Raw genomic sequence first — 27,299 nt, 5'->3', positions numbered from 1 at the left:
GAACTCAGAGTCTGGCCTGGAGAAACCATCCAGGACATACCTTCGTGACAATCTGATGTGTTAAAGATGCCATAGAAGGGTGAACACAGCACTGCAGGCCACCTGGAGCATCTGGAAAGGTGAAGGAGCCTTCACACAGGTGACAGGTTGACTGCTCTTTGAAGGAAGATCAGGTAAGGAATCGGGGGAAGGCATTTCAGGCAGAAGGAACAGCAGGTGTGCAGGCAAGGAGGCATGGCAGAGCTTGGAGGGCGCAGGTGAATCTGGAGTTTCCTGCAGCTGCAACGTGGGTGGTGGGTGTGGGCACTGTGGGTCGAGATGAGGTTTGAGAGGCGGCCATGCTGGGCAGTTCAGACTCTCCCCTGGAGGCAGCGGGGAGCCAGTGATGGTTCTAGATCAGGGGAGTGAGATAGTCAGAGTGCCTTTTTGGAAGGTCTGCTCTGCCAGTCAGGAGCCCTCCCTCTGACTCACAGGTGGAAGGCCAAGATGTGCAGCCAGGACAGCGTTTCTCAACCTTACATTCATTCTTGTTCCACGTTTTACACTTTCTTTTCCTAATTGCCCCTCCCTTCATGAAATCTTAACTCCACAGATACACTATATATCTGTTTACACACATGATGTACATCTGTGCTTTCTACACAGTTAGATTTTTATTTTTTATTTTTTTGCATGTGCTAGGATGACAGTGACCTTTTAGGCTGAGCACTTTCATGTAGAGCCTGCCTGAAGGTGAGTTAAGCCATGGCCCTGGGACCTGGGGGCCTGGCATCTACCCTCCTCTCTAACCGACTTGTTGGCTGTGGGTCTTTGCTGACTTGCTTAGTCTTTCTGTGCAATTTCATTTCCTTCACAGAGTACCTGCTATGCACTGTGCCTATGCTGGACCCAGGACTGCAGACCTGATCAGGGCCTGGCCCCCAATTTCTATGAACTTATGGCCTGGGAGCGGCAGAGGGAGGAGACAGGCATTGTCCAAGGCTGACAATGATGGGATGCCTGGGTGTCAAAGTCCTGGGGTCGCTCAGAAAGGTTGAGACTGCAGAAAGGTTGGGTTCCTGGTAAGAACTCTAGGTTTTTGTTTTTAAATAAAAGCCCAGTTATCAAGGAAGTTGATCACCCTGTACATTGTTGGTGGGAATGTAAAACGGTACAGCCGCTCTGGAAAATAGTTCAGCAGTTATTTTCAAAAGTAAAGATGGATTGACCGTAAGACTTACCAGGAGACCCAGGAATTGCACTCCTGGGCATTGATCCCAGAGAAAAGAAGACTTATTTTCACACAGGAACTTGTACAGGAGTGTTCATAGCGGCCTTATCTGTAATAGCCCCGAGCTGGAAACTAACCAAATGTCTTTCAGTGAGTGAGTAAATAAACAAATTGCAGCCCATCCATCCCACTGAACATTACTCAGAAAAAAAAAAGAAAAAGAAAAGAAGAAGCACTGCTGCTACACACAATAGTTTGGATGGACCTCAAGGAAATCGTGCTGAGCCAACAAAGCCAATCTCAAAAAGATACATATTGCATGATTCCATTTATGTAACAAAGTGTCTCCAGAGATGGAGAACAGATTGGTGGTTATCAGGGATTAGGGATGGGGGGCAGATGGGTATGTCTAGTAAGAGGCAACGTGATGGGGTCTAGTGATGGTGCAGTTGAGTATCTTGATTGTGGTGGTGTTTATGCCAGGCTACACAAGTGAACAGACACACACACACACACACACTTAACGGGTGCATGCAGAACCAGTGAAATCTGAGTCAACTATGGATTGTGCCATGGTCAATTTTTTGGCTTTGATATTGTACCCTAGGACCATGCAAGGTGGGTAAGTGTTAACACTGGGGGAAGGGTGCATGAGACGTCCTTGTACATTTCTTGGCAACTTCCTGTGACTCTATGATTATCTCAGAATAAGAAGTTTTAAAAAAATTCCAGTAAGAGTTACAAGGTGGCTTACAGATGATATGGTTGGAAACCTCCCCTTTTTATGTCCCCTGCACTTTGTGGTCTGCATCACTTGTAGCCTTGCTCTCTCCTGTCCGTCCGTGGCAGGTCCCAGGAGAGGAGAAGCACAGCTGGGACATTCCTGAGTCAGGAGCCCCATCAGAGCAGCCAGTGCCAAATTCAGCAGGACTGGGAGGCCCAGAACTGGCTGTTTCTCTCTTCCCTGCCTTTGCTTGGGCTCCTTACTTGTCCAGGATGCCTTTTTCCTTCTTCCCCACCTCCCCCTGCCCCCTCTTGGTGAACACACGCTGATCTTTCCTGACCCAGCTCGAAGCTCACTTCCCCTTCCAAGGCCTTTCCCCAAGCCCAGGTAAAACTGACCCCTTTTCTCCCTCCAGTCCTTTGCAGGGGTTGAAAATGTAAATGCCTTGAGTAGCCTGGAAGGAAAAGTGGATGCGTGAGTGGGTGGGAATATTACAGGGTTGGCAAAGACAGCGGACAGGGAGACGGTGGCCCCATGGGCACCGTGTAGCCTGTGAGGCTCGGCCACCACAGGTCCTCACTAAACAGCATGGCTCTGATCAGCTCCAGCTGAGGGTCACCGAGGGGAAATGTGGACCCAGTGTTGCCACAGTTTCTGATTTTTACAAGAGAAGGCCAAACTCCCATATTTTAATGGAAATCCTCCAGATTTTTAAATGTTGGCCAAAAAAAATTCATCATTTTTTACGGCTCTAGCCAACATCTGCAGGTTGGATTCAGCTCATGGGCTGCCGGTTTTCGATCGTGGCTGTATGTATTTCTATTTTGGTATTTGTAATCATTGATTTTCCTTCACTATTTATGTTGTCCTCCTCATTAGCCTTGGGGGAATGGCCATGCCATAGCCACAGCTGTATCCCCAGGGGCTGATCCAATGCTTTGCATATAGAGAATGCTTCACAAATGTTGGCTGAATGAATGAGCTGGAGTGTTAGAAGCAAGTCAGGGACCTGCAGAGGGGTCTGAAGATTCTAGAAGGGAACCAGGACCTGTCAGCTGGGGGGCAGCCGGTGTGTCTTCAGGAGGTGGTGCCGAGGGCGCAGCCTGTGTCTGTCCTTGACCTCGCTGAGGCTGGTCGTGGTGATTGAAATTCTGCCACAGCCTTTGCATGCTTTTGGAAGCGAGGACTGGGGGAATGTGCAGCCCACTGGGCCTTTCATACAAATGAGGCTGGTCCCAGACACAGAGCCGGGCGGCAATTGGGCTTTGGGGGGGGATAGGAGGAAGCAAGAATTTTAATAAAGATTGGAAGTAAAACCCACAGTCCTGAAAAAGCTACTTAGCAGAGTGGGTGTAGCAACGGATGCCAGGTACTCGGGGGCCTGGTCTCTGGGGAAACGTGAGGGGGGCCAGGCACTGGCCCAGGGGAAGCTGGACCCTGAGGGACGTGGCCAGGAAATGGAGGTTGTGCATATTGTCCTTTATATCTGAACTGCGACTAAAGCAGTAATGTTAAGACAGCCTGGGACAAACATCGGTTTCCTAACATTAGCAATAGGAATGGTTCATGAAACCCTGTAGCTCTGTCCTGATGCTGCACGGCACTTATCTGTGTGGTCCTAAACTGGTTCGTGTAAAATAGTTCTACTTCCTCAAAAGGTACCACTGACCACGTTGCAGATGCTACAGTTGCCCTTCCAACCAGATGTGTATTTAACTCTGTGTTATATAACTTCTGGTTCCTTTAGCCAAGATGCCTAGTCCAACTCTTTTTTTCTCCAGTTAATCACATCCTGGGATTGATTATAAATCCAGTATTGCATGTCTTGTGCATAACTGTTCTAGAGAATCTTATTTTATGTACTATATGGATCAGAATAGCGTACGTTGCCATGTAATGTAAAAAAGAAAAATCGACATAAATAATGCAGACAACTGTTATACCAACTAAAACAATAAATAAACCTTGAACAGTGAAACAAAACAAAACAAAACACCCCTCACTTGCCTCTGCTCCTCCATAGCTCGCAGACACGGCTGACCCCCCGTGGCCTGAGGGACCCTCAGCCCTAATGTCTGCTCTCAGCACCCGGGGAGCCCCAGTGGGGGGCACCTGCCTGAGTCTGAGGCCTTCCTTGGACGATGGGCTGCAAAACCCATTCCTGTCTGAGGGAGGAGCAGAGGAGAAAAGCTGAAGGTCTTAGGCACAGGAGCACTGGGCCGATAAGAGCAAAGGCAGTGGTGTCCGGCCCCCCCGCAGTGATGTGCGTGACACATCCTGTCCTCCAAGAGCGCCCCAGGCAATCCCAGCCTCTCTTCCGAGGGAGCTCTTAGCGCCGCTGGGGGGTGACTGGGGCAGCCCCTCGACATCCAGCTCCGGGCTTGTTGCACTGTCTCCCTCCAGCTCCATCCTCCCATCACCCTGGCCGTGCATGGCTGGGTCCCAGTCTTGAAGGCTCCCATCTTAGCTCCTGTCCCAGGACAGAAGTGGGCCCAGTGGGGCTTGCAGTCCATTGGCGTCTGGGCCCCTCTGAGTCCTCCTGAGCCAGGTCAGGAAGGGGGCCTGCGGAGTGACCCCCAGAGCCAGCATCACTTACGAAGGAGGAGGGGCTGAGAGTGCTCTGCCCCCACCTCCTCCCAGCTCGTAACCCCACCTCCCTGCCGCCGTGGAGGTGAGGCAGCTGCCCTCTTGGCCTCTTGGACTGAGGACAGCTGGCTTCCATCCCATCTCCAGGCCTCTGTGCTTGCCCTCATCTTCGCCTAAGCCTCTCTTCCCCAAATCTTCAAAACATTCAGGTCTCGGTTTAAATGGCACCTTCCTAGACATGCCTGCCCTGACTTCCTTGATCAGACTGACTATCCAATCTCTCTTTTCCTCATGCCCCCTCTTTTCCTTCACAGCATTTACTAAACTCTGAATTTTATTTTATTTTAATTTATTTGTTTGAATTAATTTATTTATTTGGCTGCATTGGGTCTTAGTTGTGGCACGTGGACGCTTTGTTGCGGCCTGCGTAATCTTTCGTTGCAGCAAGCGGGCTCTTCGCTGTAGCTCGCGGGCTTCTCTCGAGTTGTGGTGCGCGGGGTCCAGAGCACGCGGGCTCAGTAGTTGCGACATGCAGGCTCTCTAGTTTTGGCACACGGGCTCAGTAGTTGCAGCGCAGGCTTAGTTGCTCCATGGCGTGTGGGATCTTAGTTCCCCAACCAGGGATTGAACCCGCGTCCCCTGCATTGGAAGGCAGATTCTTTTTTTTTTTTTTTTGCAGTATGCGGGCCTTTCACTGCTGTGGCCTCTCCCATTGCAGAGCACAGGCTCCGGACGCACAGGCTCAGCGGCCATGGCTCACGGGCCCAGCCGCTCCGCAGCCTGTGGGATCTTCCCGGAACGGGGCACAAACCCGTGTTCCCTGCATTGGCAGGTGGACTCTCAACCACTGCGCCACCAGGGAAGCCCTGGAAGGCAGATTCTTAACCACTGGACCACCAGGGAAGTCTTCTAAACTCTAAATTTTAGATGCTTCTGTGTTTATTTTCTATCTTCCTTCATAAGACTATCAGCTCCGTGAGGGCAGGGACCTTGCTCATCTTACGTACTCCTTTATATCCTGAACCATGAAGAGAGCCCGGTACACAGTAAGTACCTAATAAATATGTGTTGACTGAATGAATGGATGGAAAGGGCTATGATGGAATGGTAAAACGTCTGGACTTGGAGTTGGGCAGACCTGGACTCAAACACACTCCTTTCATGCTGTGCTTTGCTGGGTGGATTGCTTTACCTCTCTGAGCTTCACTTTCTCATTTGTTAAATAGGGTGTCACCAAACCTAGCCTTCTTGGGATGAGGCAAGGGTTATATGAGATATGGGACAGTTGAGTGCTTTACAAACTGTAGAGTCCACAGGGAAGGGAAGGGCTGTGCAGAGGTTTTGTTCTCTAGAGGTTCTGCAGTAAGGCATCTCATTTTCCTAGTGCACAGGCAGCTTCCCAGGCAGTGAAATTAATTGCATGGTATCATAGCATCGCTGCAGGGAAGTCAGAGCACTTAAGATCTAACCGGCCAGAAGTGTCGGATTTGCATTTCAGCTAATGTGATGGAGGCATGGAAGGGTAGCCCTGGGAGGAAAGTTCTCGAGGCTGCTTATGAAGGTCTCCGCTCACTCTGTGCTGAGGTGGAAAGAGTCAGCGGGCAGCGGGTGAGGCGTGGGCCTGAAACTTCAGCCCCAAACCCACCCCAGGTTTCTCTGTGAAGGCCAGGGTCCCTCATGGGCTAAGGGGGAGGGGAAGTGGAGGCTCACTGCATGAGACCTGAGTACAGTGACTATTCCTGCTTATAACTTGGGTTCATGTATCTAGATATTCCTGGGGCAATGAGAAAGTGAGAGAGAGAGAGAGAGCGAGGGAGAGAGAGAGAGAGCGAGAGAGAGAGAGAGAGAGAGAGAGAGCGAGAGCGAGAGCGAGAGAGAGAGAGCGCCAGACACAGAATGAGAGTCAAAGGCAGAAATAGAAGAAAGAGAGAGACAGAGACAGAGGTAGAAAGAGAAAAAAGCCAAAAGGAGGGGGTCTGCCTAGCGGCCCCTATGAACACGTGCCCCAGAAGGACAGTGAGATGGGATTGTCCAGTGCGCTGGCCCTGCCTCCATTGACTCAGGGCTCCCAATGCCTTTCATAACGCGAGCATCTTGCCTAAAAGAGTGTGCTTCTGGTGTTTAAAGATTCTTATCTTTCATACCACTTGGGCCCCCAAAGTTTAGCCAATTCCTTCTTCTGGTGCCCAACCCCAGAGAGATAATCCGTTGCCAGGCAGGAGGAAAGCTGGCCTTGAACTCCAGAGGGAAAGGGTGTGCTCTCCAGGATGGCATGCCCTGGGGGATTCCCAAGCATCACACACACACACACACACACACACACACACACACACACACCAGCCTTCAGCTAGCTTCCTTGGGTGCCACACGCCCTACTCTCACCTGACTAAGCATTTCTCAGCCCTCAGGCCTGGGCATTCTTCCTCCACGACTATAGCCACATCCATGTGCCATTATTTACTTAGCATTTTTTTCCTCTAAATCACTCGCTTTTTTTGAAATTTAAATGTATCCAGCAAGGAAGCTTCAGATCACTTTTGGAAATAAAAAGCCAATATCCCTTGCAGTAAATAGAAGGGAATTGTAAATCTGTAAAAATAAAAACATTACCATTGTAAAGACATTTATGTAGCATTTTAAACTGTGGTCTCACCAGGGTGCGGGGGGGGGGGGCGGGTAGGGTGATTTTGCACTGTCAGCTCCCTCCCCACCCCCGGGGCCATGTGGTAACATCTGGAGACATTTTGATTATTTATTTATTTATTTGGCTGTGCCGGGTCTTAGTTGTGGCATGCGGGCTCCTTATTTGCGGCATGAGGACTTCTTAGTTGCAGCATGCGTGTGAGATCTAGTTCCCTGAGCAGGGATCGAATCCAGGCCCCGTGCATTGGGAGCATGGAGTCTTAGCCATTGGACCACCAGGGAAGTCCCAACATCTGGAGACGTTTTGGGTTGTCACAACTAGGGGAGCCGGGAGGTGAATGCTCCTGGCATGTAATGAGCAAATAACCTGCCATGCACAGGGCAGCTCACCCCTGCAGCTGGGGGTTATCTGGCCCCAGATGCCAGCAGTACTGAGGCTTAGAGCTCCTGATCTAAAATAAGCTTGAGCACCCCAGGGAGGTATGCCCCATACTTGGGCAGCTCTGACCTGGTTAACTGCGCCTCATCCTTCAGGCTCAGCTGGAACACCCGCCCCAGGGACGCCTTCCCTGACCCCCGGAGCAGAGGACTCCAGATGTCAGGTCCTATGGCCCCTGACCCTCCTACCTCCTAACTCTCTGACCCTTGGCAGTTGTTTTCTGCTTGTGTCTGTCTCCCCAACTAGACCTTCAAGCAGGCAGGGGCCACATCTGTCTCATTTTTCTCTTTCTCCAGCCCCTAGCACAGTGCTGGCTCATAGTAGGGGCTCCGTTGTTACGTGCAGACGGAAGGAAGGAAGCCATGAAGCAAGGAAGGAAGGAAGGAAAGAAGGAAGTTTTGGGCAAAAAACAAGATGTGGATTCTGTTCCCGGATTCCCCACTGTCGGTCAGGCACGTAACCTCTCCTTGGTGAACTTTTTTTTTCTCACTTGTGAGATGGACACCGTAAGGGGAGTCTGTCCCCGTCAGAGAAGCAGCAGGTGTAAAAGTCCTTGGCAGAGGGAAAGCCCTCGGTAAAGGTTAGGGGCATCCACAGGTAGAAGGGGGATCCCTGGAGAGATTGGGGCTCATTCCCTCATTCATTTATCTACCACCGTGGTCAAGAGCCCGTATTCCTCTTGTCCCAGGGTAAGTTTTAGTTACATCCCTTTCATCTCAAAGGTGTCCTGGCTTGGGCAATCAGTAATACGGTCCCTCTCACCCTCAGCCACTGTACCTAGTAGGGCAGTGGAGAGGCGAGCAGTGATTAAGCCTTGAGAGGGCCACCTGCCCTGGCTGTCTCCTCTACCCTGTAATCTGATCCTTGCCCCCACTGCTCCGGACCCTGCGCTAAGTGCTCAGGGATCCTCAGGGATCTCCGTTTAGCAGCAGGGACTAGAGGAGCAGGAGCAGGGCTGGCTGGGAGCCTCGGAGAAGGGGCCACGTGGCAGACATGTGGCTGGGAACATCATGCCCAGGTGAAGCCAAATCTGGCCTCTGTACCCCAACACCAGATTAAATCTCAGAGACAGTTTGGGGTGAAGGAGAAAAGAATAGCTTTTATTGCTTTGTTAGGCAAAGGGGGCCACAGCAAGTTAGTGCCCTCAAAACTGTGTGTCCCGACCTGGAGGGGGAGTGAGGAGTTTTATAGTAGTGGTTCCAAGAGGGCGTGGTCAGCTCGTGGACATGCTTCTGATTGGTTGGCGGTGAGGTAACCGGGAGTCAGCCTCATCAACCTTCTGGTTGCAACCGGTCTGGGGTCTACATGCTTGTGGACAGCACACAGTTAACTTCTCCCACCTGGTGGGCTTCAGTATCTGCAAAACAGCTCAAAGATATTCTTATGTGTATCCCTTAAGGGGGAACCGGGACCCTGCCCCAAGGCTGCACTGTTGTTTCTTGACTGTTCCTCCCTTGTCTCTGCATCCCTTGTCTCCCCATCTGGTCCCTTCCCTAATTAGCAACTGTTTAAACCTACCCTTTGGAACTGAGGGAAGGTCATAGAGGCTGAATGAAGCCTATTTCCTGTAATCAAGAAATGGGGGACCCAGAAAGGCTTTTGTGTACAGGAGCCCCACAGGGTTCTGCTCAGTTTCACAGGGTCAGGGCTGCTCCCCACAGAGGCAGCCCAAGTCCAAGGCTTGGGTGGAATGTCAAGACCCCGTGCCGTGGCGCATGGATTTCCGGGGTGGAGATGTGGGAGAGGGGCAGGACTGTGACTTGGGTGTGTGTATCTGTGAAGGGGGCCTCCGGCCTCTGCCTGGATGTCTGTGTGAGGTTCCCAGCGTGTTTTACTCAGTCCCACCCAAGCACGGGCTGGGGGACTTTCTCCTCTTCCTCGCACCATCATCCTCTAGGCCAGAGGGCCGACCCTCCATCCTGGGGGGCTTAGGGGCATCCAGGGCTGTCACAGTGGGGTTGTCCACGTGAAGAGTCCTACGGGAGTCGAGGGCCGGGACCCAGGCAGACAGCAATCGTTCTGAACAGGATGTACTGGCGCTGTCTGTGAGCACGTGGCCCGACTCCCAGGATGTTCCCGGTCCACCCAGATGGGGACAGGGCCCTTTGTGGAGGCCACTTCACTCCCCTGTGTTCCCGGAAATAAAGGGGAGGCTGGGCCCCTTCGGGGGCTGCCCTGCTCACGCCTGCATCGTTGCATCCATTCTCTCCTGGGACCCACTATCCTCTCCTCCTCCTCTTCTTCCTCCCCCCAGGCGGGCAACTTTACCTGGTCTCCAGGTGGAGGTTAGGAGGAACTGCTTGATCATATATGCTTCCAAACCTTTTCTTTGAACACCTGCATGTAGGCTTTTTTTGCGGTACGCGGGCCTCTCACTGTTGTGGCCTCTCCCGTCGCGGAGCACAGGCTCCGGACGCGCAGGCTCAGTGGCCATGGCTCACGGGCCCAGCCTCTCCGCGGCATGTGGGATCTTCCCGGACCGGGGCACGAACCCGTGTCCCCTGCATCGGCAGGCGGACTCTCAACCACTGCGCCACCAGGGAAGCCCCTGCATGTAGGCTTTTGAAATCCCCAAAGCCAGGGGTTTGATTCTTGTTTTCTCAGTCCTCTGTGATAGCCGAGGCCATCGAGGTCTTATATCTAGTTACCCTAAGGAAGGAGGGTATGGGGACGTACCCACTAATATAAAAAAAACCATCCACCACCAGGTTGCCCCGGGCCACCCCAAGATTCACTGGGAACTGGGGGCGTGGCCTCAGGACTCATTCTAGACGTCCCCCCCGCCGCCGGGTGAGGGGTCTGTCTTAGCCCGTTCATCATCTCAGGGCTGGATGGCGGCAGCCAGGTGGAGGACGAGGCTGGTGAGGGTTCAGTAAACCTTGGTCCCTCATTAAATGCCACCTCTGACTTGGGCCGCTTCACTTGAAAAGGCAAATAGAGAAATGGGCAGAATCCAATCAGGAGTGGTGCTGATAACTCAAGGGGCCCTGAAGGAGACCCTTGGAGCAAGGGCAGAGTAATTGGAATGATCTAGTGCCGAGAAGACAGAGTTGAGGGCTGACTCGGCAACCGCCAAGCTCCGGGAAGGTTCTTCTCAGGGAGATGCCAACCAGCTTACTCCCCAACCCCCTTGTCCTCAGAGGGCAGAGCAAGAAGTTAGCTTCAATTGGCGCTGGAAAGATTTAGGTTACGTGTAAGGAAGAGCTTTTTAAAGCCTGAAATATGCTACCAAGAGAGGCTGAGGATTCTCTGGGGAGTATCTAAAAATAGCCTGTTCTTTAAAAATAGATCTGGGCGAGCTTTAAACAGCATCAGCCCAGCTTCTTGGGGATGGTTTTAAGTGCAGGCCTGGCGGAGGGCGGGCTGGGGTCCTCCCCAGGCCAAAGGGCAGAAGGGAGAGTCAGCCCTTAGCCCCTGTTGGGGCAGACATCTGGATGGATGTGTTAGATCTGCATAGGTAAGGGATTTCTTTTTCCGTCTGCCTCCAGTTGATTGGTGTCATGAAATACCAGCCCTTAAGATCTCCAAGTTTTCTTTCTGTGGGGGGATGTTTCAGGGCTGATGTTAATTGGGTCAGTCCCACCAGCTTCTCCCAGTCCGTCCCCATTCCTGAGTCAGGGCCCTCCAGTGCCCTGAGGCTCTGCTGGGAATCCATCCATCTCAGCGGTGCCAGATGTGACTCCCTCCAGCTACCTGCTTGCCCACCTCTTAATCTCAGCACCCTTGGCCTGGCCTCGTCCTCTCACTGCAGCTGCCCCTCCTGGACCTCTCTGCTCCCACCTTCTTGCCAATCTGTCCTCCACCAGCAGGAAGAGAGGGCTTTAAAAAACGGCTGCCTGGTTCTCGCCCGAACTTAAAATTATGCAATTCCTGCCCATTGCCCTCAGGAGGAAGCCTGAACTCCCAGGATGGCTTCAGAATTTTCCATGCAGCGTCTTGTTTACCCTTCCAGCAGCCGCTCTCTCCACCCACATGCCCTACCTAATGGCCCATTAAGGCCGCACCAAAGCACTTTGCCTGTGGGCTCTGCTAGAGCTGCTCCACTGCCTGGTCCACCCTCCTGCTTGGATGTCACCCCCTCTAGACGCATTTCCTGACCTCCCCACCTAAACCTGGCCTAGGAGCCCAGCTAGGGTTCCCGCAGGCCCTGGGCCTCCCCCGTTGGCTGCCCTGCCACACAGTAGTCCCCAGTTTTCTGTCTCTCACCTCCCTGAGAGCACTGAAAGCCAGGTCTCTCATTCCCAGTCATATTCCCCCAGCTAGAAGGAGGCCTGGTACACAGCAGGTGCTCAATACATGCTCAGTGACTAACTAAAAGTCAGGCTGCCCTAGCAGGGGTTTCCCTTTGCTACCTTTGTGCCTCACCTCACCTGGTTTCAGCTTCCTCCAAGTCCCCACAGGCCCCTCTGTCTTACGTCCCTGACATGACATGCATGGGATGTTGGCAAATCCAGGCCAGTGCCCACATACACGGAATGTTTGTTTAGACATGAACGCTCCCCGAGTGTTCTGAGTAATAACTTCTTGAACAGCATCTTTAATGATAAACTCTATTATAAATTAATTCATCAGCTGATTCCTCTGCCATCTCAATTAAATGGAGCATGCCACTAACATAATACATACAAACCCTGCAAAAGAGAAGTGGGGCTGCAGGCAAGAGGAGTTCTGGAACTCACTTGGGCATCATTGCTCTGTATCCCTATCTTGGGGGGAGGCATCATGGCTTGGCCCTCCTGTGTGTCCTCCAGACCCAGGAGGCACCACTCTGCATGGCCAGGCTGACTCCTCTCCCCTCACCCGAATCCCTTGGCCATGCTGCCCAGTCTCACTTTCAATTCCTGAGCTCAGGCCTCACACGCAGCAGCACTGCCCCGCCGGCCACACGCACTGCCACGGTTTTTCTGTGCTTTCCCACGCTCTGAAAGGACCATTTCACACCATCTCCTGGTTCCTCAAAACTCCTACATCCGCCGTCTCGCTCTCGGCTGGTGGCCTGGCCTCATCGGGGCGAGGGAGAGGCAAAGCCGCCCCAGTACTGGGATCTTCACTCGCACGCCCTGCTTCCCGTTCCCTTGGGCCAAGCATCCCTGCTCTCATCGTCTTCCAGAACCTTCTCTCTCCCTTGCTTCTACGGTTGCTGTCTGGCTCCTCCACACCCTCAGGCTCCCCCTGTCTACTCGAGCACTCTGGGTAAATGCAGGAGCATCCTCTATCTCCCCTTTTCAGGATCCCTCCCTGAACCCCAGGCCTGCTCCCGCTATCACCCCATTTCTCTACTTCTCCATGCAGCGAGTTTGGACGTCTTCTCTCTAACCGTTTGGCTATTTTCTGTCCTCTGCTCAGCGTATTCCATGGAGCATCTGTCCCCCATGGCCTCCATGTTGGCAAATCCAGCAGTCACATCCCTGTCTTCATCTCTCATCTAACAAACCACTTCCTCCCCCTCGATATGCATCCTTCTCCTGGCCCCAGCAATGCTGCACGCTGGTTTTCCTCCTGCTGCCTGGGCCTCTGGTCCTCACCCTCCTCTGCTGGCTCCGCCTGTTCTGCTCAGCACTGGATGTTGCCTCCATCCCGGCCCTTCTCTTCTCTCCCTACAGGCCTCCTCTAGGCCCGTGTCCGTACGCATTTAAATCTCCAGCTCTGACTACCCCCTGGGCCCCAAACTTGTGCACCCAAGTGCTGCTGTGTTGTCTCAACTTGGGTATAAAGTAGGCATTTCAAATCAATGTAGCGCAAATGGGGTTTGACCCACCCAGACAACTTCCTCCGTCTTCATCTTCACGAGTGGCACTGTCTGCCCAATAGCCCAAACGCAGACCCCAAGGTCATCCCAATCTCTGGGTAGTCCTGGTCCCTCACACCCAGCCCATCAGCAGGTCCTGTGGACTCCACCTTCGAAACCTGCCCCAGAGCTGGCAACAACTTTCGACCAAGCAGCAGCAGCTCGGCCTGGGCGCCCTTCGTTACCCCAACTTCTGTCATCTGTCTTCGCACAGTCATCAGAATGATCTGAAAACATAAATGAGGCCCCTGCTTCGGCCCTCTACTATGGCTTCCCATAGTACCTAGAAGAAAGCCAGATTCCTCACTGTGACCTACAAGGTCCTGGATGACCTGGTCCTCGCCTGCCTTCCTGACCCATCTCTACCCCGCCCCGCCCCTTTCCCACTCTGCCGAACCTTCTCTCCCCTTGCCCCTAAGGTCAGGCTCTGGTTGCCTTCAAGCCTTTGCCCCAGCCGGTCACTCCCTCTGTCTGGAATGCTCTTTCCCAGACCTCTCTGTGGCTGTCTCCAGTTCCCCATTCAAACCTCTGTTTAAGTGTCACCTCCTCTGAGAGGCCCTCCATGACCTCCATGGACCACCCACTCTGAAGTGAGCCCCAGGCATTTGCCCTATTTTATTTTCATCGCCATACTTTTCACTGCCTGACTTTCTTGTTAATCAATGTGCTCATTGTCTGGATCTGTCCACTAGAACCTGAGACTTCTGAGAGCAGACCCCTCCCCCGCCCCCAGGAACAGTGCCTGGCATGTGAAAAGCAGCGATAAATACTCATTGAATGAATGAATGAATGAATGATAAATAAACAAATGATGAGTTTGACGTTTGTTCCTGTACGGAGACAATTTGCTCTCCAGAGTTTTCAGATTTAGCTCTGTCCTAGCTTATTCCCGTATCCCAGACCCTGGACCTTTACACCAGGCAGTGCAGCTCTCCCAAGCACCTTGCAATCAGCATTGAATGGAACGAACCATCTATTCATTTAACAAACACGTATAGAACACTTACTGTGCCAGACCCTGGGCTCGGTGCTAGGGATTCAGTGGAGAGAAAACAGACCTGGTCCCTGGACTAGTGTACGGTCAAGTAGGCCTACGTAGTGAGTCTCAAACATACATTCATTCATTCATTCATGAAACACTCACGTAGGGCTTATTATCTGCCAAGGAGTATTCTAAGTGCTTTACAGTATAAGCCACTTAATCCTCATATCAATCTGTGAGGTAGGCATTATTATTATCCCCGTATTACAGTTGAGGAAACTGAGGCACAGACGGGCAAGGTAATCTACCCAAGGTCACATAGCTTGTAAGAGACAGAGCTGGCAACCAGACCCTCCCTTTCCCTTTGTTTCACCCCTGCTTTACTGTGGGCTCACCTTTTGACTCTCCTGACTCCGGCTCTTAATTCTGGCCCTGACACCAGCCCCTCCGGCCTTGACAACAGATTTCGGCTTCCTCAGTCTGACCAGCGGAGGGCAGGCCTGGGAGTCATGGCAGCTCTTTTTGCCTTGGGTTCTGGGTGGCCTCACACCCAGCCCAGCTCTGAGCCCTCAGCCAGCATCCCGCTCCTGTCAGTGCTCTCCAAGGTCCCGAAGGGGCAGGGAGGAGCCATGCCTGCCTCACCACAGGCGCTGAGAAGCCCATTTCTGGTGTCAGGAGTTGGGAGATTCCAGAAACCACAGGATGAGAGCTTTACAGCTGTGAGTTTCGTGGTGTGAGTCCATGACAGGAAGCAGCAGAAGCAGCACAGAAAGCTGCCCTCGTTTAGTTGCCACTGATTTAGGAGGTGCCATAACTCAGCAGAAAGTCACTTTTTAATTCAGAATGAGCTGGAAACAATTCCTTCTGCTGAGGACTGTTACAGCAGATGCTCCTGGTGGGGGACCTCACTTTACAGAGCAAACATGCTTCCAGAAACTTGATTGAGAGCTCTATTTTTTTAAAGCAGAATCGTTAGAATGCAATCAGAAAATCTCACCAGCCGATCTTTGAATGATTTGTAATTTTCATTTATTGAATTGTCTTAAAGCATGGCCTTTCATATTTGGGAATAAATGGGATTCAATTGAGAAATCAATGCATTTCTAAACTAACAATTTGGAAAATTAATTATTCTGCCAACAGGCTGGGTCCAGCTTCTGGGTCTGGTTGGTAGTTTTTGTATGAAAATACTCTTCTGTCCCCGCTGTCCTAGTACATGGAGTAGTTGTTCTCATGAATGTTTTCCTTCTTTAGTGGATGTTCTCTGGAATTACCTATGTCTACTGTTATCCCCACTTTATAGATGAGAGAACCAAGGCACTGACAGGTCAGATAACTTGGATAGCATCTGGACAGACATGGTGAGGAAGAAGCTGACCGTTACAACAGCTGAGGGTTTGGAGAGCAAGTCCAGCCTTCAGAAAGGGAACTGGGCAGTGGGTGGGGTTGGAGTGGGGCTAAAGAAGGGGTCCTGCCCCACAGAGGGAGCAAGGTTCTGGGTAGGGTAGCACTTCTAGAGGGAATGAGCAATGGGCTGAAAGGAAGAGAGACCTGTCCTTCCAGCTAACAGACTCCACCATAAGTTACAATGATTAAAAAAACAGGGGGCGGGAATTCCCTGACGGTCCAGTGGTTAGGACTCTGAGCTTCCACTGCTGGGGGCCTGGGTTCAATCCCTGGTCAGGGAACTAGGACCCACAAACCATGTGGCACAGCAAAACAAAAAAATAGTGTGGCATTGTCACAGGAACAGAGAGAGATCCATGGCACAGAATGAGAGTTAGGAATAGACTCGTGTAATGTGAGGCTTGGAATGTGGTATAAAAGTGTTATCAGAAATCATTGGGGAAAGAACAGACCCTTCTATAAGTGTTCAGAGCAATTAACGACTCATTAAAAAAAAATTAAGTTAGATCCTTACTTGACACCATTCACCAAGATAAATTCCAGATGAATTAACATAAATATCTATAAGTATGTTAGAAAAAATATAGGATAATGTGTTGATGGTGTTGGTTTTCTTAAAGTAGACACAGGAAGCAAAAGACTAAAAAAAAAAAAAAGCAAAAGACTGCTAAATTTGTATTAAATATCAAAATGTATGACAAAAGCAGTTTTGTTCATAATTGCTAAAACTTGGAAGCAACCAAGATGTCCTTCAATAAGTGATGCATCCATATGGTGGAATGTTATTTAGCAATAAAAGGAAAAGAACAGGGCTTCCCTGGTGGCGCAGTGGTTGAGAGTCCGCCTGCCGTTGCAGGGGACACGGGTTCATGCCCCAGTCCGGGAAGATCCCACATGCCGCGGAGCAGCTGGGCCCGCGAGCCATGGCCGCTGAGCCTGCATGCCCGGAGCCTGTGCTCCGTGACGGGAGAGGCCACAGCAGTGAGAGGCCCGCGTACCGCAAAAAAAAAAAGGTAAAGAACAAACAAGCCATGAAAAGATAGGGGAGAACCCTTAAATCCATATTGCTAAGTGAGAGAAGCCAATCTGAAAAGGCTACATACTGTGTGATTCCAACTATATGACATTCTGAAAGCACCCCAACTATGGAGACAGTAAAAACTCTGTGGTTACCAGGGGTTCAGAAGGAGTGGAGAGGGAGGGATGAACAAGTGGAGCACAGGGGGTTTTAGGGCCGTAACTATTGGACACAGTAATAATGGATACATGTCACTATGCATTTGTCAAAATCTATAGACTGTACAACACAGAGAGTGAACCCTAATGTAAACTATGGATTTCATTAATAATAATATATCACTATTGGCTCATCAACTGTAACAAATATACACTCTGTTGAAAGATGTTAATCATGGGAGAAACTGTGAAGGCAGAGAGGGGGCATTTAGGAACTCTGGAACTCTCTGTATTTTCTGCTTAATTTTCTGTAAACCTAAAACTGCTCTAAAAAATAAAATCTGGGACTTCCCTGTTGGTCCAGCTGTTAAGAATCCGCCTTTCAATGCAGGGGACGTGGGTTCGATCCCTGGTCAGGGAACTAAGATCCCACATGTCGCGGGGCAACTAAGCCCGTGTGCCACAGCTACTGAGCCCGCGTGCCACAACTACAGAGCTCGCACGGCACAACGAAGAGCCCTCATGCCACAAGGAAGGCCTGATGAAGCCAAATAAAAAAATAAAATAAAAAATAAAATAAAATCTATTAGTGAAAAAAGAGTGCTTTTTCCCGTGTGCTGTACAGGGAGAAAGACAAGCAGTAAGCTATTTGGAGTCTATACAATAGACAGGTTTAATATCCAGAATACATAAAGAATTTATATCAGTTGATAAGGAGAAAGATTTTTAATAAAAGGAACTTGACAAAGGATACAGACAAGCACAGTCATAGAAGAAGAAATAACAATGGTTAATAAATAACATGAAAAATGCCCAAGCTCACTAGTAATGAGGGAAATTATAAAACTTAAAACAATGTTGAGATGTCATTTTTTACCATGCAATGGGCAAAATTGTTCATGTTTTATAACATCAAGTATCGGTGAGGATTTGGGTGAGGACTCTAACGAAGCTGGCGGAAGTACCACCAGGTACCTCTCAGGAGAGCAGTTCACTGACGCTGATTAAAACTTAAAATGCACACGCTTTACGACCTGGCAATTCCTCTTGTTCACGCTGGAGACATACTTGCTTGTCCGCACAGAGAGACTTGTAGAAACGTGTTCATTGCAGCATCGCTTAGAGAGCAAAAAGCTGGAAATGACTTAAATACCATCAAATAAAACATGATGTGTCATTATCAGGGAATCTTATGCGTCAGTTCCAAAGAATAAGGTACGTCTGTTATGTACCTCTTGGAAGTTGACCAGGAATTGTGTCAAGTAAAGATAAGATACCCACGTGGCTCAGCCCTTGTCTCCTTCTAACAAACTTAGCCAAGGCAGAGGGGACCCTAGAGGCTTCTAGCATACCTGCTGGGGTATGACTGAGGATGGGGTCTAAGCCTGGCAGAGACAGCTGGGGAAGGCTGAGCCTTTAGGGGATCTCTGGGGGCCTCAGCACCTGTCACCGTCACCCTCTCCCTGGATTTCCTGATTCAGGTGCTCCCCGCCAGCCCTGGAGAGCAGCTGTCGTCTGAGGCCAGAGGTCCCTGAGGGGCTGGCCCCGGCCCAGAGATATAGGCAACCAGCTCTGAGTCCTCTGTCTCCGTGGGGCCTGGGGTCAGGTGGCTGCAAGGAGACAGGTGTGCTGGATCCTGCTGGCTCAGCTCCCGAGACCCGACTGTGCACACCTCTTGTCTACTCCGCTTTCAGTGACGTTACACGGGTAGCTTGAAATTGGCCATGGTGGGATTATTCACACCATGGAAATTGGCAAACGCTACAAATCATAGCTTTTTTTCTCTCTCTCTCTCCCCCTCTTTGGGGAACCTGGTGTTAAACATTTACCTTCACACCATGACAACACAGGGTGTCCCCCTTTGCCCTCACACCTGCCCGCAAGGCTGGGTTTCAGGACTTGGTACCTCACTGCCTCTTTACTTCTGTCTTTCCTTATCTCTACCCCTTCTCTCCTTATCTCCATCTCTTCTCTCGTCTCCACAGGGGAAAGGGTGACTGGGGCAACAAGGGGAGGACAGATGCATTCTAGGCAGCGTGGGAAGAGCCCTGGCTTTAAGGGCATTTGGATCTGGGCCCCCGTCACAACTAAGCCATCTACTCCCTTTGTGACCTGGGACAGACTTGACCACTCTGAACTTCTGTTTTCTCACCTGTAAAATGGGAATAATCATATTCAGAGCTACTATATACAGCCTTGGAGGTGTGGTTCTGCTTCAACTCCAGGGAGTGATGTGCACATAGACTGTGATGTGAATGGAGCCGTATGGAGATGTGCAGTGGGCAGCCTGAACAGCGGTACATGGCCCACATCATCATACTTACTTCAGAGGGTTGTCATGAAGATTAAAAGATAATACTGTAATGGAGGTGAACGAGTCTGACAGAGTGCCTGGCACACAGTAGGTGCACATGCATTGTTGGTTTCCTTCCTTCCTCTTGTCGTCTATCTCTTCCCTCCTCATCAATACCGTATCACTCCATCTGAAAATTAGGTCCACGCCAGTTAGCCCACAAAGGCTCCAGATGCCATAGTCCACACGAGCAATGTCCCCAGGTTCATAATAACGCTGGTAACTGTAACAATTGCATGCCCGCTAGGCAGCAGACATGGAGGCTGCCTTGCTTCATTTCAGCCACTTTTCACCTTGTCATAATCCTCATCTTAGGGTTGGAAGACCTGGAGCTCAGAAGAGTGAGGTGCCTCGCCCAGGGCCACACAGTGGAAACGTGGTGAAAAAGGATTCCCACTCAGATCCCTTGGAATCTCAGAGTTCTCCCAGCCAGTGGGTTTCAAGATTTTTGACATGAGCATGGAAAAACATTTCATATTACAATCACTATACACACGCACGTACGTGTGTGCATGGACACGCACATGTATAGAACTGAAAAGTTTCACAAAACAATATTTACTTCTGCTACATTTGATGGTATCAGATTTCTATTCCATTCCACTCTTGTTTATTTTTTTTAATTAATTTTTTAATTTATTTTTGGCTGTGTTGGGTCTTCGCTGCTGCGCGCAGGTTTCTCTAGTTGCGGGCTTCTCGTTGCGGTGGCTTCTCTTGTTGCAGAGCACAGGCTCTAGGCACGTGGAGCATGGCATGTGGGATCTTCCCGGACCAGGGCTCAAACCGGTGTCGCCTGCATTGGCAGGCAGATTCTTAACCACTGCGCCACCAGGGAAGTCCGTATTTGTTTGTTTTAAATGCTGGTTGCAATCCATGAAGTTGACTTCACAATCCACTAGTCTAGTGAGTCAAGACCTGCTGTTTGATCAACATTCTCTAAACAGCTTCTCCCAAATGACCTTCTAACACAGGTATCAGCAAACTCTGGCCCACAGGCTAAATCCAGCCCAACGCCTGCTTTTGTAAATAAAGTTTGATTGGTACACGGCCATGCTCATCCCTTTATGTACTGTCTGTGGCTCCTTTGTGCTGCCACAGTAGAGCTGAAACCCAGAAAGCCTAAAATATTTACTTATCTGGTCCCTAACAGAAAAACTTTGCCCATCCAGAAGCAGATCTGACTCTGTGTCTCCCTTGTTTACATTTCTCCAGGGTCTCCCTTTGCCCTCGGGCTCAACTCAAACTCCTTGGCAGGCTTAGAAAACCACCGCCCTCTGGTCTTCCATGTTCCAGTCCTGCTGCCTGTCCTTCCCTGGGGGTCCATGCTCTCCCCAGCACTAACAGGCTCCTGATGGGTAGACAAAGCCCCACCTTGCTTCCTGACACCTTGTCCTGCTCCCCCCCTCACAGGCCTCCTGGGAATGGTAGCCCACATGATGTACACGCAGGTGTTCCAGGTCACCGTGAGCCTCGGCCCTGAAGACTGGAGGCCCCATTCCTGGGACTACGGGTGGTCCTTCTGGTAAGTGGCTTTTGACTTTCAGACACCAGAGCCCCGAGGCATGCTGGAACTTCAGTAGCTCAACCCAATTGGGAAACAGAGGAAGGTGGGGCGTCGGGGGGAAGCCCAGAGTCCAAAGATGCTTTGAGATCCTAGAGCTGAGGTTGACAAACTATGGCCTCTGGGCCAAATCCAGCCCATCACCTGTTTTTATGTAGCCCTCAACCTAAGGATGGTTTTTACATTTTTAAAGGCTTGAACAGATAAATCGAAAGAAGAAAAATATTTGGGGACATGCGAAAATTATGGGAAATTCAGATTTCAGTGTCCATAAAGTTTTCTCGGGAAATTCAGATTTCAGTGTCCATAAAGTTTTCTCGGGATATAGCCAGGCTTATTGTTTACATATTGTCTACAGCTGCTTTCACGCTACAATGGCAGAGCTGAGTGGTTGTGACAGAGACTGAATGGCCCACTAAGCCTAAAATATTTACCATCTGGCCCTTTACAGATAAAGTTGGCCAGCCTCTGCCTTAGAGGCTGCTCTGCAAGGTGGGATGGAAGCTGTTGAGAGCCTAGTGAAGGGTTCTGACTGTAGGGGCCAGCACCTCGGAGCACGGTGTACAAGAGAAAGGCAGAATCCGTCAAGATTCTTTGGCTTGTGAGTGATAGAGTCCCAAGCTTAAGTAAACAGGAGGTGTGTATTAGTTCATGGAACTGAAAAACCCAGTTGGCTCAGCTGGGGGTGGGGGCATGGATTGTAACAGAAAAACCCACCCACCTCAGTCCAATCAATAAGGAAATACCTTGGTTCCTGTAAATGGAAAGTGCAGCTTGGCATGGACTTCAGGGAACGTTTGATCCAGAGTTTCTGATGTCATCAGGGCTGAGTTTTCTTCCTCTGTGGTCACCTGAGCATTGCCCACTCCCTATGTTACCTCTGTCCCTGGGTGGGCTTCCCTCCTAGTGGTGAGAAAGCTTCTTTGAAGCTGGTGCTTCTTCCTTCACATACAGTGAGGGAAAGAGCTCTTTCTCTAACATTCACTAAAGTCGCAAGCCTCCCTCTGATAAGCCCAACTTAAGTCATTTTCTCTCTTCTGAATTGTCACCATGGCTGGGGGAGTGTCATGAGCACATTGGCTCAGCTGGACCATTCCTCTGGAACGAGGAATGAGTCCAAAACTCTCACATGGTAAGTGGGTAGAATGGATGCTGGGTGGGCTACCACAATGTCTGCTTCAGGCACAGCTGGATCCAGGTGGTCAGGTGATTGATCAGGAACTTAGTCATTCTCTCCCCACTTCTGACTCCATTCTCTTTGTGGCGGCTTTATTCATAAGCAGCTTTTCCCCAGGTGGTAGCAAATGTGGTCACCAAGCCCAGTTCTAGGCTTACATGTTACAAATGTAGCAATACCAGCAGAGAGTTGGGGCCTCTTTCCAATATCGCCAGACAAAATCTTGTTTATGACTTTCACTGAGTTAGCTTAAGTCATGTGACCATACTGCAACCAATGATTTAGACCCTGAGGAGACTCAGCTGCTCTAACTGTCTGGCCTAAGTCATGTGGTGCAGAGGGTGGGGTTGCCCCATCCAAACTCTTGGACAGGAAGATGGAGGAGAGGTCCTCTAATGAAAAACTGGGGGTGGGGCAAGGGCGGAGCGAGGTGTTCTCAAAAGGAGGAATGTGCACTGGCAAAGACAGTGACCACAGTTGTCTGTTACGCAGGGCATCCAGGTCCGGTTCTGGTGCCTAGGGGCATTTATCCACTCAGTCATTTAACACATATTAACCGAGTGAGCACTTATTTGGGGGCAGCTGGTGCTGGGGCTCCTAGGTGCTGGGGGTACAGCAGTGGCTGAGACAGTGTGGTAACAGGGGATTAAGACAATGGACAAGCAGTACTCTGAACCCATGCTATGATGTGGGTGGTTGGCTCGGGGTTGGGGGAGTCACAGCCAGCCACGGAAGCACAGAGAAAGGGTCACTGACCCAGCTTCCCCTGGGGAGGGTCCTCGGGGGAGAATTTGGTCAGGCAAGCTGGTGGAGGAGGGAATAAGATAACGTGTTGGACAGGGAAATGGCAGGTGCAGACTTGCCAGTGAGAGGGCGTCTTGGGGGGAAGGTGGTCAGAATGGAGCAAGAAAGGCTTTGATTGTGACCGATGGGGACTCCTGCTGCTTTTCTGCCCCTTCCCACTCGCTGCTTGGCTCCGCCCCCTTAAAGCTAAAGGCATGTGCCCTAGAGTGACCTTGACCCATCAACACAGACCCTGATCCCTTTAAGTAGAACAGTTGTGGGGAAACCTCACAACAGCGCTATGAGGTAGGTGGTTCATGGAGGGGAAACTGAGGCACAGAGAACTTAAGTAACCTGTCCAGGGTCATCCAGCTTGTGAGCAGCAGAGCTGGGATTTGAACCCAGGCAGTCTGGCTCTGGAGCCCACGCTCTCAACCTCTATATTCTGCCTCTCAGAGGGGATGGGCTAATAGTAAGACAGTTCATGTGTGTTTAGCACATGGCACGTGTAAATGCTCAGGGAACGCTAGTTCTTCTAATATTATCGTTATTGACATGAAATTTAACACACACAATAACCCCCTGTTGCATATGTAGACACTGAGGCACAGAAAGGTTGGGTCACTTGCCCAGGATTCTGGACCCCCTCCCCCGACGTGCCTCTCTTTCCAGCAGCCCCTGGCTCTCCACCTGGCCTGGAGCGCAGGCTGCTGGTTTCCCACGGGAACCTTTCTTCCCCTGAGAGCCAGGCCTCCTGCCCTGCTCCTCAGCTCCCCCCCCCGGGCCAGCCTCTCAAGGGGCACCCAATTCCCATTTGACTTATTTAAGGCCGGTGTCCAGTGCGCAGCCCCTATTAAGTCTGATCCATTTCTCTTTGTCACTGAGGCCCGCAAGATAGATCAGCCCCATTTTTCATCCCTCGCATCTGGGGGCCTTGCCAGGGCTGTGCAGTGTCATCTCTCTTGTTTAATATGTGTGTGGCCATTTGTCAAAATTCTGCCCCCAGCCCCCCACCAGGGAGGAGGCCAGCTCCACGGCAAGACAGCACCAGCCTCTGTCTCCTGGCCCAGCAGGAGAGGAAGAACGGGCTGCAGGGGCTTGTCGGTTGGGGCTTCTGAGGAGCTCAATGGATGTTGGGGACCAGCTTTCGAGAGCCACACGTGCACAGGAAGGCGAAGGTTCCATGGTTAGGAGTCCACCAGCCTGGGTTCAAACCTCGCCCTGACGGGCACTGCCGGCCACCGTGAGCAACATAAAGGCATGGTTGAGGGGCGGCCTCGGGAATCAGGCAGCTTGGGAGCAGATCCTGACCCTGACCTTCACCAGCGGTGGGCCTGGCCAAGTCACTCACCCTCCCTGCGCCTCAGTGTCCTCAGCTGTAAAATGGGGACAGCCTGACTTTCCACGTCATGGGGCTCTTGTGAGTGGTGCTCTAGTTCTCTGTTGATTTATCAAACATCCTCAGAAAACTTAGTGGCTTAAAATAAAAAATGTGTGATTATCTCTTATGGTTCAGTGGGTTGACCCAACTCAGCTGGGTGTCCTGCTTTGGGCTGTTCCACGATGTTTCAGTCAGATGCTGTCTGGGGCCAGTCCTCTGGGGCCCCTCTGGGCTAGGCATCCAGGGTGGCCCCTCACAATGCTGGCAGCCGGAGCTGGCTGGCACTGGGAGCTCGGCTGTCAGCGAGACTGGCTTCTCAGGCACGGTGGTTGGGTCCCTGGAGAGTGTCCCAAGAGATCCAAGTGGAAGCTGCAAGTTTATTTTATGACCCTGCCTCAGAAGCCACGCAGTGTCACGTCTGCTGCGTTCTGATGGTCAAGAGCAAGTAATGGGGCCAGGGTCGAGGAGAAAGTGCTGCACAAAGCATGAACCCCAGGAGGTGTGTCTCAGGGCTGGGGGGCATCTTTGGAGACTGTGTGAAATAACGCACATGAGGCACTTAGCACAGAGAATGTGCTCGATGCGTTTTGCTATTAAAGGCAAGCGACCCATCCTCTCCGAGTCTCAGCTTCTTCATCTCTAGAGTAGGGATCACAGTAATGTAGGTCTAATGGGGTTATTATTGTGAGGGCCATGTGACACCCAGCTCTTAAAGTGTGTATACACAGTAAGTGTAAGTGGCAGTGATTATAAATGGTGATAATGACATTGGGCCTTTGGTAATGCCATTGTCACTTTTTGAGAGACATGTGACCCAAATGTCCAAGAGGATGACATCGGTGAGCTTGCAGGCAGCCCTTTGCGCTCTGTTCTCCCCAGTCTGCCCCGACTTGCTGCTCACGCTTGTTTTCAGGACTTTAGTGTTTCCTTGAGATCCAGCCCTGGCCACACCCTCCCCTCATGCCCAGACTCCCCTCTGTGGGCCCCCACTAAGCTGCGGAACCCCATCCCTGCCCTGCACCCCGGTCCCTCCAGCTCTCCTGCCTGCTCCTTTATTTCAGCTCTTTGTCTTAACTCTCTCCATGTCCTCCTATGACAGTGCCAAGGCAAGACCCTGGCGGGTGGGGGGCACGGGGACACAGCAGATGCTCGGTGTGGGGAAGGGGTGGATGAGACCAAGGTTGGTCAGCACCTAACTTTGTACCAGGCACAGCAGGAGGCACTATACAAGCCCTGAGCTTTCCGGTCCTGCCATTGACTCCCACTTGGAGGGGTTGCCATGCCTACTTGAGGGATGAGGACACAGGCTCAGAAAGGGCAAAGGCCCGAGTCACACAATTAGCTTCAGAGGCTCCAAATTGCATGAAGCCCAGGGCTGAACCCAGCCTGTAGATATTTTGTTTGACCTGCCACAGTGGTTTATTTTTTTTTAATGTGCATTTATTTCTATCATTCAAATTCGTAAAAACTTTACGTAAAAATCCAGGTTTCTGGCTTCTCTTGACTATTGGAAGATATGTCTGTGTCTAGCCTGCATTGCCACATGGCAGCAGTCAGCTTCAGCTGAGTAGAGGCTGCCCCCTTTCGATGAGGCACCTGCTCTCTACTTTACCCAAGTCCCCACTGCTCCCTATTGCCTTCCCTTGCCTTACAATTTCCTCACTTAGTCATTTGTCTGACCTTGCAGGAATTGAAGTTTGTGACCCCGGTTGGAATGTCAGCATGTCAGTTTTCCTGGTGATGGTGGGAGAATGGAAAGCTAGTCACTTTCTACTTCCGCTTTGCATTTGATCAAAATGGAGAGAGGTGGATAAAGGGGCCCTTCTACCCTAGCACACACGGTGAAACCCCAATCCTGAGCATTCACATGACAGAATGAGGGTAGTAGAACATCATGGAGTTGTAGCTTATAAAAGCTGGATGCCCAGAGAGGTTAAGTAGTTTGTCCCAGGTCACGCAGCGAGAGTAGCAAGTTAGGCAAGGTCCCAGGAGGGTGGTCCCTCTCTGTTTGCTTCTGGGGCCCATCTGTGTGTCATGTGGTGGCCTCACCACTGTCCTCCTTTCTTCCTCTCCCCTCCTCTTCAGTCTACATGACCCTGTGGAAACAGCAGGCTAGCCCTTTCCCTCTCTGGGGATCCCAGGCTGCCCTGCCCTCTCTGCAGGGCTGAGCTGGCATTTCAGCAAGTTGATCCCTTGCAGCAGGAGGAGGGGGGTTCTGGAAGAGCCTTGGCTGCAAAGAACCACTGGACAGGGTGTTTGCTTGTGTTACCGAGAGGCTGTGTGGTCAGCAGGAATCTCTTGCTCTTACTCATCCCCCCTCCTAGGCAGGTGGCACTGGCCTCCTTTTCTCTAAGACCAGGGCAGGGAGAGAGCACTGTGGTGCCCAAGGGTGCCCTGCTGCCATGGATGGACCAGCTGGGCCCCCAGAACCTGCCGTCATCACCTCCTGGCTCCTTCAGTTCACAGGCACTGAGGATGGCTTACCTTAGGAGCATCTGCACCATGTCCTGCCCCACACAGTGACCCTATGCCCATCTGCCTGCAGGTGGACAGGGGCTGCCTCCCTCAGTGACCAGGTACAATCTTTCCACCGAGCAGGGCCTGGGGTGGATTTCAAGGTGGCATCCATGCATCTCTGAATCTGGTCCCCTGGCATCCCCTGACCCACCCCTATAGCTCCCAGAAGACAGAGAGTTAGTTGACAGCCACCCCCTTCCCCTCCCCCATCCGTGTCACAGTGTCCACTCTGTCCTTGTCTCCAAAAACCAGGCCAACCACCCACATGCCTCACTGTACCAGTCCAGCCATTTAAGCTGCAAACACCAGCAGGCGTTCCAGACGCAAAGTTTTCAATCTGTGCCCTGCATGGGGGCCTGAGGGCCGGGGGTTTTGGGGAGCAGGGAAGTTGAAGACTCACAGATGCACCCCTGAACCCCTCACCCACATCAAAACCAGAACAGGTTTTTTTTCTGTTTTAATTTTATTTGTATTTATTCATTCTACAAATATTTATTGAGCACCTGCTATGTGCCAGGCACTGTTTCAGGTGCTAAGGAATAGCAGTGAATGAAATAAAGCTCCTGTTTTCA

At 51.1% G+C, this 27,299-nt stretch overlaps 1 protein-coding gene across 2 annotated transcripts in view; it reads left to right on the top strand.

Moving 5' to 3' along the window:
* The window catches only part of GSG1L (GSG1 like), a 215,388-nt gene that overhangs the window by 157,829 nt on the left and 30,260 nt on the right, over nt 1-27,299 (top strand). For both annotated transcript variants that reach the window (XM_029221177.1, XM_029221178.1), the window contains one exon: nt 20,719-20,830. In XM_029221177.1, the coding sequence (XP_029077010.1) occupies nt 20,719-20,830 (112 nt within the window). The remainder of the gene's footprint in view (nt 1-20,718; nt 20,831-27,299) is intronic.

Source organism: Monodon monoceros, unplaced genomic scaffold (assembly GCF_005190385.1).
Source record: "Monodon monoceros isolate NGI ecotype Baffin Bay Population unplaced genomic scaffold, NGI_Narwhal_1 Super_Scaffold_13, whole genome shotgun sequence".
NCBI classification, from domain to species: domain Eukaryota; kingdom Metazoa; phylum Chordata; class Mammalia; order Artiodactyla; family Monodontidae; genus Monodon; species Monodon monoceros.
The sequence above is the reverse complement of the archived record's forward strand: the minus strand, read 5'-3'. Positions and strand labels throughout refer to the sequence as shown.